Source organism: Bombina bombina, chromosome 4, assembly GCF_027579735.1.
Source record: "Bombina bombina isolate aBomBom1 chromosome 4, aBomBom1.pri, whole genome shotgun sequence".
Lineage (NCBI taxonomy): Eukaryota > Metazoa > Chordata > Amphibia > Anura > Bombinatoridae > Bombina > Bombina bombina.
The window spans coordinates 457,984,064-457,993,624 of record NC_069502.1 but is presented as its reverse complement, the minus strand read 5'-3'; the positions used below and the strand labels follow the sequence as shown (position 1 = coordinate 457,993,624).

The window sequence follows — 9,561 nt, the reverse complement described above, 5'->3', positions numbered from 1 at the left end:
ATGATTCAGATAGAGCATGCAATATTAAACAACTTTCCAATGTACTTCTTTTATAAAATTTGCTTCATTCTCTTGGTGTTTTTTATTGAAGAGAAAAACTAGGTAGACTCATAACCAAAATAATTTTTTGCGCTATAATTTGCTCAAACCTTCAGACTGCACTTATTCAAAGTATCAGTCTATGAAATGTGTAACAACCCCAAGCATATTGGCTGTTTGTTAATAAACTACACTTGATTCGCTTTTGCGCTTTATCTCCTTTTTCTATAGGTAGACTCATAAGAGCTCAGGAGTGTGCACGTGTCTTTAGTACTCTATGGCATCAGGGTTTTGCAACATTGTATAAAAAATCTACAAATGTTGTAAAACACTGCGGCCATAGACTACTATAGACACGTGCACACTCCTGAGCTCTTATGAGCCTACCTAGTTTTACTTTTCAATAAAAGATACCAAGAGAACAAAGCAAACTTTGATAACAGAAGTAAATTGGAAAGTTGTTTTAAATTGCATGCTCTGTCTGAATCATAAAAGTTTAATTTTGACTTTACTCTCTCTTTAACTGTACAAACAGAGAGAGGCAACAATAGCATTATACTGGATGAAATGCATAAGGTGTTCCATACAAAGAATTTTTAATATTTACCTGGAGTAGCAAACAGGCATAAAATTGCAAAATATACACTTAAATAAGTGAATAGTGTATCTTCCTTTAAAAGCATGTACATTATAAAGATATGCGGACAGTTCCAGTATGTTCCCTGTATTGAAGCAGAATAAAGACAAAAAAATACCACATATTTTATGACATAGCATAATAAGCAAACAGGGACTTTTAACCCCTTCCCACCGTTAGGACGGTCCATGCTGTCCTAACCGCGCTGGGCTTTAGCAACGTTAGGAGGGCATGGAACGTCCTAACGGCTTCCTAACTAGGATAGCGGGCTGGAGGGTGTGCCTAGCATCATAGGTACTCCCCCCCCGACCCGATCCCATCATTGAAACCACGCGGTCGCATGTATGATTTTTTCCTATGTAACAAATAAGTAGTGGAAGGGGTTAAACAAAGTCTGAGCTAGGGGGATGGCAGACAGGCAGATGGGGGGGGGGAGAAGAGGTTCTTTTAGATGAAATACAGTTACGCTTATCAGAACTGTCTGCAACAAGAATGTCAGACGTATCGATCTGAACTTGGCAGCAGCATGATATAAAGCAGCGGGAAACTATTTTTACAATAAATAAATCAATAATAATAAAGTAATAAAGGGAAAACTCCTTGTGTAATAATAGTAAATAATAATAATAATGCACTGCATAAAAATGTAACCCAGCATAATAAATGAACAACTTTTTTTCATCTTGTAAAAATTAAACTTTGATTTGGATAGAGCATGCAATTTTAAAAAACGTCCTAATTTACTTTTATCGTCAAATTTGCTCTCTTTTTATCTTTTGTTGTAAGATAAACCTAGGTAGGTTCATATGCTGATTTATAAGCCTGTGAACTGCCTCTTATTTTAGTACATTTTAACAGTTTTTCGCAGTTAGACACTGCTAGTAAATGCGTTCCAAATAGATAACGTATTAACTTCAGGGAAATTATTTTAGTCAGCACTGATTTGCTAAAATGCAAGTCTTTCAAAAGAACTGAGATAAGGGGTGGTCTGCAGAAGTTTAGATACTTTTTACCTCTGTGATTACCTTCTTAATATAACCGTGTTGCTAATGCAAAACTGGGGAATGGGTAATAAATGGATTATCTATCTTTTTAAATCGTAAAAAATCTGGAGTAGACTGTCCCTTTAAAGAAAAAAATGGGTTTATGTCCCTTTTTAATAAAATGATCTTACCCTTCAGAAAAAAAGACATTTGCTAATATCTGCTAATTCAGTGCATAAAATACACAGAAATTTCCCCTCACATTGCCAAACAGTTAAAACCCTTTTTGTATCTAATAGAGGGTATAAGGTTGCATTAAGATGAGTCCCAGATAAAAACTTTAGTATTTTTAAACTCACAGAAAAAGGACCCTATATACCCATAAAACACCTAGACAGCATAAAAACTAAAGTTTTTAATGAGAAGTGGCAATGTCTGTAACATAAAATGTCCCCTAGCTATGATGTGACATTACAAATGTACCTGCTAATTGCCTGTAGGCTATGTGAGTGCAAATGTTGGAGCAGTCTTACCTGACAGGCACCCACTCCACTGAGCTTACCAACCTTAGTAATTACTGTTTCCAGTAGATAACCCATCCAGTGCTAGAGTACATTAAAGCAGATGATTTAAGTGAGGAGTATACCACCGAACCAACAGGAGGAGGCTAGGGACCTGTCTCTGCTACACCTGTGGACGACCTGGGACTAACTCCCTCACTGAGAGTAATTGTGTCACTACCCCATACTCCAGGCTCCCCCTGTCTCTCAGTAGTAGCTCTCTGAGGTGAATATTCAGACCTCAGCTTAGTCTTAGAGCCCCTCTCAAATGAAATATGAAGAGCACCTCAATTCTTCAACCTTCTGAGAGGCAACAATTAAACTGAAATAAGGGTTAAGTGGGAGGGATGAAGTGCTCTTGACAGTTTGGGGAAATTTTGCCGCCTCCTAGTGGCAGGGAAGTAAATCCCAGGCATAATAATTTGTGAGCTCTCACCACCTTTATGAAAGAAATCGCTACACAAAGATCTGGATTTGCACAGATCTTAGTGTGGGGATCTTTCTCTAGAATCAATCCGGCTACAAAAAGATCAGAATGCACATCTCTTAATAGTTATGAAAGATTTATGTACAGCTGCTATTGATCTCTTTGTCAAGGTATATTGTGTATGTATAATGTATATAAGGTATAATATGTAAGTCAAATAACCTTTTTCTAAATTTATACCAGGCTCCTGCTGGGATCCGGGTTCTGATGAGCTGCACACACAGCTGTTTCATGGAAGATGTTGGCATTCATCACTTCTACATGGAGCATCCTGTACCAGCTTATTTAGTAGCTTTAACTGCAGGTCATCTACTTCCAGCTGAAATTGGACCAAGGTGAGATTATTTACAGGTTAGATACACTGTACTCAACCTTTTATTTGTTAGATTTTGTAGGTAAGAATGTAGATACAAGTGCATGAAGAATTTGGTGGTATTGAGAGAGGCTTTGCATAATGTCCTTATTGCATTAAACTACAAAATCTCTGATTAATGGATCTTTTGGGGGTACTTGGCCCCCAGCCCTTTTTCATTGTCATTGTTTGGGTGTTCATTTCACCAACTGCTGTTTTAACAGATTTCCTTTTCAAAGGATATCATTCTAATTTGTTTCCATATCTTGCAGGAGTCGGGTATGGGCTGAGCCATGTGTGCTGCCACTGGCTGTAGGAAAATTGGCTGGCCGGGTGGAGCAATGGTTGCAGGCTGCTGAGAGCCTGTATGGGCCATATATATGGGGAAGGTGAGGAGAAACAATTCCTTCAGTGGGTGTGAAGTAGTTGGTTTCCAAAGATCTGTCCACCCTTTGCAACATTTAAATCTTTTACTGGTCTTTAATTTATCCTCCACCAAAAAAAAGTCTGTCATAGAAAGTCCCCATTTTCAAATTATGTATTTCTCACAGCTTGACTGGTGCTTTGAACCTTTTTTCTGATGTCTCACCTTACTAATTTAGTGTGCTGCTTGTATTTTGATGTTATGTGTTCTTCGTGTGCCTGTCTCATCCCCACTGGCCTTCTTTTCCCTTGTTCCCTTCCCTTTCAGATACGACATTGTCTTCTTGCCTCCATCTTTCCCAATTGTTGCCATGGAGAATCCATGCCTGACGTTTGTCATCTGTTCCATACTGGATAGCGAGGACTTTTTGCTTATAGACGTAATACATGAAATTGCACATGGCTGGTTTGGGAATGCTGTAACAAATGCCAGTTGGGAGGAAATGTGGCTGAGTGAAGGCTTGGCAACCTATGCACAGCGCCGCATCACCACCCAAGTATATGGTGAGAAGGAAAGTGCTTGTGTTTTTAAATAAGCCATTAAAGGATTACTTTCTGTTATAATTTTTAAGCTAAACAACTAACATATTAAAGTTAATAAACATTAATTAAAACCTACTGACCTATATTTTCTCCAAAACGAAGTTTCATAACGTTCTAAAAGTTATATCTTTTATTCGCCGATGATGTCACGTTATCCTGCCCACTATTTTCAGCACTGCATGTTCAAAATACTTAAACCAATAACTTTGTGTTTAAAGCGCCATTTTGAAACCTAGGTATTCTAAATGGATTGGTACAGAGAAGAGGATACCCACGGAGTGGGTTTGGAAAACAATTAAATTTGCAGACAAGATTTCTGATATACGGTAGAGATATGTTAATGAAATGCTATTGATAAAAAGCGTATTTGGGGTAGTTAGTTAGTAACAGGCATAGAAAATATTTACTTACAGTGGCCCTTTAAACAACTAAAATAGAAAAAAAGATACATGATACATAAAATATTGCAATATATACAACAGATACATTTTGGATTATTTCTGAACATAAAGTCATGGCTTGTAAAAGATTGCATAGAGTACTCAGTGCATGATATAACGTCAATAGTCAAATAAAGGAGCCAATTTTCTAAATCTTGTAATCGTCCTAATATAGATGTATTGCCACAGACCAAAAGCTGATTAGTTGAAGGATAAAGAATAACAAGGTTTATAACCCATATTTTTATTACTAAAATCGCTTATACTTCTTTTTTCACTCTTAGGTGCTGCTTTTACTTGCCTGGAGACTACTTTCCGACTTGAAGCTTTGCACCGACAGATCAGGCTCCTGGGCCAGGATACTCCTTTTAGCAAACTGCAAGCTAAACTGGAGCCAGGTACTAGACTGACCCCTGGAGGGTGGGCACATGATTATCCAAAGCTTTTATGTATGAGGAAAATGGGTAGGGTTTAATTGTGCACACTGTCCTATATGTACTGCCTATTTTCAGAGCTTGTTAAATTTAAGGGACATTTTGATGAATTAGTGCCCTTGTTTTTAATAATCTTATTAAAAACAAGGGTACTTTAATTCATCAAAATTGACATTTCACTTTTTTCTTCAAAAACGTACCTTTTTAATCCTGAATGCCGCTCCAGCGATGCCATCGGAAGCCTCTGCAGACATCAGAAATGACTAATCAGGCTTCCTCCAATCACAGCTTCCCCCCCCGGGGGAATCATGGCCTGATGCAACTCTGTGATTGGAGGAAGCCGGATTCGTCATTTTGAACCTGCGAAGACGGCTTGCGACGGGTGGAGGAAGTGCTGGAGCGGCATTCAGGATTAAAAGGTAAGTTTTTGAAGATAACAGTGAAATGTCAATTTTGATTAATTAAAGTGCCTTTGTTTTAAATAGGTTTATTAAAAACCTGGCACTAATTCATCAAAATGGACCTTCACTTTAAACCCAGTGAAGCATGACTCCTTAAATTCTACTACTGGAATTTTAGATATCAGATCTTGATTTTATCTATATATTTATATATAAAAATAAAACTGCACATAACTAGCATATTGTTGCATGGTTTGTCTGCCAAAATGGTCTGTATGAAAATGTGTACTACTATCTTCTCAGACAGGTTAGAATGGGAGTGCCTCAGTCATACGCAGGCCAGCTACATTCTACAGTGGTTGGTTAGCTCAGAACACAAGCTGTCCCTAATTGGCTACAGCATATGAGACCAGGAACATGGATTCCAGCAAGTTTTTAAGTATACCTGAATAGCTCTTCATCAGCAAAGCCTTTACAAATGGGCTATTCATTTATTGTAAAATGTTTGCTTCACAATGTGGTGCTTAATTGTGTATATATGCTATGAGTTTGACATTTTAACAAACAAAACAATTAAAATATAAGCAACATCTCTTAGAGCTACCACCAAACTCTAGAACTGTAGGCATAAATATGCCTCTGACTTGCATATTTCATTTAAGGCAATTTATTAAGTTTAGGAATATATTGACTTTCACTGACATTGACTCTTTATATGAAGTGTTAACAATCTATATGGCAGATGTATCTGTATGAGCAACATGATAGTGGTGTTTGAGATGCAGAACAGTGGATTTCATATACAAAGAGCCAATTTTGCTGTAAGCTTGTCATTCTCCCTGTGATACCTTTCAATAGAAGCATTTTTGCAGGTACAAGCATATTGTAGAACTCTGTCACAAGGAAATGTTGCTTCTAGTTAGGAAGGGAAGTACTAGGGCACAATTTTTGTTTTTTTCTGGGTTGCTTGAAATCAATCTATATTACATGGATAATTATTAGCAGAACCAAGAAAACCTGCATACTGTGCTCATTGGCAGTATAATATGCCAGTGAAAGCTCACAACTGTGTCTCGTAAAGCTATTGGGAAACATTTTAAAATGTTTCACTTTCATCTTTTACTTTAATCGCATGCTGTATGTAGTCTGTGTTTTTAATTTCCCAAGAAACATGTTCTCAGTACAACATAAAAACCATAATGGGACATCTAGATCTCACATAATATAATATCCTCTGGTGCATTTTGCACGTTAGTTTGCACTTTATTAAAGATGGAGGATGTGCACACAAGGGTGATAATAAAAAAAAAAAAAAACTTTCACTGTTCCTTTTTTGAGTATAATTTTAAATGATGTGAATGATTGTGCCAAATCACTACTAGCTTGGATCAGAATTAGAATAGCTCTTTGAAATGTGCGCATGCGTTCAAACCGTCCAACAAACAGTATTAGGCCAGCATCACTCATTGGCATAAAAACTTATTCCCATAATGTTATTAAAATAATGCAATTACTGTACAGTATAAAGTCAGTAAGACATTACTACAGTTTGAAGGTTGCAGAAGCTGTACATATGCATGGCTGGACACAACTGCATCACTTCTGACCTGTTTAGCTAGCCTTGTCTACCATAGTAAAAGGTCTGGATTGAGCCTCCAAATTAGGCAAGTGGTTGGGAGATTTTGATTGTTGGAAAAACAAGCTTTAACAATCACTTTGTATGTTAATTTATTGCAACACTACACATATGTCTTTTAATTGCAATGCTTTTTGACAGACTTCTTAGGATAGAATGTCATAACTATAATCCTTATAAATCTATTGTTCCAATGAAAAACAAGGGTATCCCAAGGTTCTGGAGCTAATACCGTTTATAAATGTATTATACAAGTACCAACAGAGTACAAGAAGGGGGAAGAGGGATTTAAAGAATGAAATATTTAAAGGGCCAGTAAATGCAGTACATTTACATAAAAAATAAAAACATGACGAAAAGATAATGCAATAGACCTTAGTCTGAATTTAGAATGAGTAGTAGATTGTTTTCTGACAAATTTCAAAGTTATGTCTATTTCCTCCACTCCTCCCGTATTATGTGACAGCCATCAGCCAATCACAAATGCATATACGTATATTCTATGAATTCTTGCGCACGCTTAGTAAAAGCTGGTGAGTAAAAAAATGTAAATATAAAAAGACTGCACATTTTGTTAGTGAAAGTAAATTGGAAAGTTGTTTAAAATTGTATGCTCTATCTGAATCATGTCAGTTTAATTTTGACTTGAGTGTCCCTTTTAATCTGCAGAATTTGTGATATAAAATAAATACTAATGAAGAAATTATCCCACATTTGTTTAGGAAAACCAAAAAGTACATTTGCTGAAGATCCTTTATAGATTGTAAATGGTTTTCAAGAGCAAATTGTATTTATTTAAAGGGACATTTTTAGTTCCTTATCTGTGCATATTCTTCTTTATAGTAGTGTCTATTACATGCAGTTACATGAAAATTGGTGTATACTGTCCCTTTTTAAAGATCTCTAAAATAATTTGAATAGTCCAAATTTTCTTCTGAGGATTCTCTCCAATTAAGTCAGCAAATGTATTTTTGGTTTGCTCGGACATTTGGTATAATTTCTTCATTAATTTTTATTGCATATTATAGAAGGGACCAAATGTGCTGTTCTGTTGTATGTGCTGTGTTTGTGGGTGAATCTGGGATTTGTTAAGTTAAGATGCCTTGTACGCTGTGATGTTTATTTCTCTGCCTGTGTTTGTATTGTTTTTCTTTCCCATGTAAATTTGAATGTAAAACAGGTAATATATCTTCATGCATACTATATTACATATATTTATTTTTAGACATTTCACAATCTGAGAACCATTTCAGTTCCTTTTAATATTTTTAAACTACCCCCCCCCCCAATTCATATGGTATAACTACACGTCACAGGGTGTTTTTTCTGCTGGATGACTATATAGGGACATGAAACCCAATTTTTTTCTTTCATGATTTAGCCAGAGCATACAATTATAAACAACTTTCTAATTTACTTCTATTATCTATTTTGCTTCATTCTCTTGATATTCTTTGCTGAAAAGCATATCTAAATATGCTTAGTAGTTGCTGATTGGTAGCTGCACATAAATGCCTCCTCTGATTGGTTCATCGTGTGCATCGCTATTTCTTCATTAAAGTATATCTAAAGAATGAAGCAAATTAGGTAATAGAAGTAAATTGGAATGTTGTTTAAAATTATATTCTCTACCTTAATCATGAAAGAAAATGTTTGGGTATAGTGTCCCTTTAAGGACCCTACTGTTCAGGAATACATATGTTACCATGGTTACTCTCCTCCTTTTGTCATCCCTTTGAAGCCCCTTACCCTTTAAGCCTACGAGCTGTTATGTATAAAATATTATATAAATGCATATTATACGTATGTTTACGCAGAATCTGTTGGTGCTGTACAAATAACTGATAATAATATATTACACATAGTCATTGTATAACACATTGGATGTCATAAAATCAAATCCAAATACTTAATTGTTTTGTTTTATCCATTCATAAAACTGATAGAAACTCCTCGTTAAAGGGACGTGAAACCCACACTTTTTCTTTTATTAAGACAGAACATGCAAGTTTCCTTTGTTTTCTTACTATTTTGTGTTGAAAAGCTCATGAGCATGTACGTGTCTGGCGCACTATATGGCAACAGTTTTCCAAGAATGTTATCTATTTGCAAGAACACTAAATGTCAGCACTTTTTTCTGCCATGTAGTGTGCCAGATACCTACCTAGTTATCTCTTCACAAGAATACCATCACAACAAAGCAAATTTGATACTAAAAGAAAATTGGAAACTTTTGGAATAGTGTGTTCTGTCTGAATCACAAAAGAAAATGTTTGTGTTTCATATCCCTTTAACACCTGCAACCTTGCTGAAAGTTAAATTTTTCTATCAGTGAGGTGACCAGAGCTTCTTGCTTCCAAGGAGACAGTGGGTTGCCATACTTTAGCTCGAGTTATAAACACTTAGCAATTCTATGTAGCCTATTAGAAGCATGTTGCTAATTTTCCAAAATCGTCTTCTAGGTGTGAACCCCAGTAACCTTATGAACCTGTTCACATATGAGAAGGGCTTCTGTTTTGTGCACTATCTGTCTCAGCTTTGTGGGGACTTGGACAACTTTGATGCTTTCCTCAGGGTATGTTGGACAGATCTGTAGGTCATTGCCCTTTTCTTTTCCTTGCTCCTA

The 9,561-nt window shown here is 36.2% G+C and overlaps 1 protein-coding gene across 1 annotated transcript in view; it reads left to right on the top strand.

Annotated features, from left to right (window-relative positions):
• RNPEPL1 (arginyl aminopeptidase like 1) overlaps positions 1 to 9,561 on the top strand; it is a 51,697-nt gene that overhangs the window by 16,925 nt on the left and 25,211 nt on the right. The window contains exons 3-7 of the mRNA XM_053710318.1: positions 2,890 to 3,041; positions 3,331 to 3,447; positions 3,750 to 3,985; positions 4,749 to 4,862; positions 9,398 to 9,510. Of these exons, the coding sequence (XP_053566293.1) occupies positions 2,890 to 3,041; positions 3,331 to 3,447; positions 3,750 to 3,985; positions 4,749 to 4,862; positions 9,398 to 9,510 (732 nt within the window). The remainder of the gene's footprint in view (positions 1 to 2,889; positions 3,042 to 3,330; positions 3,448 to 3,749; positions 3,986 to 4,748; positions 4,863 to 9,397; positions 9,511 to 9,561) is intronic.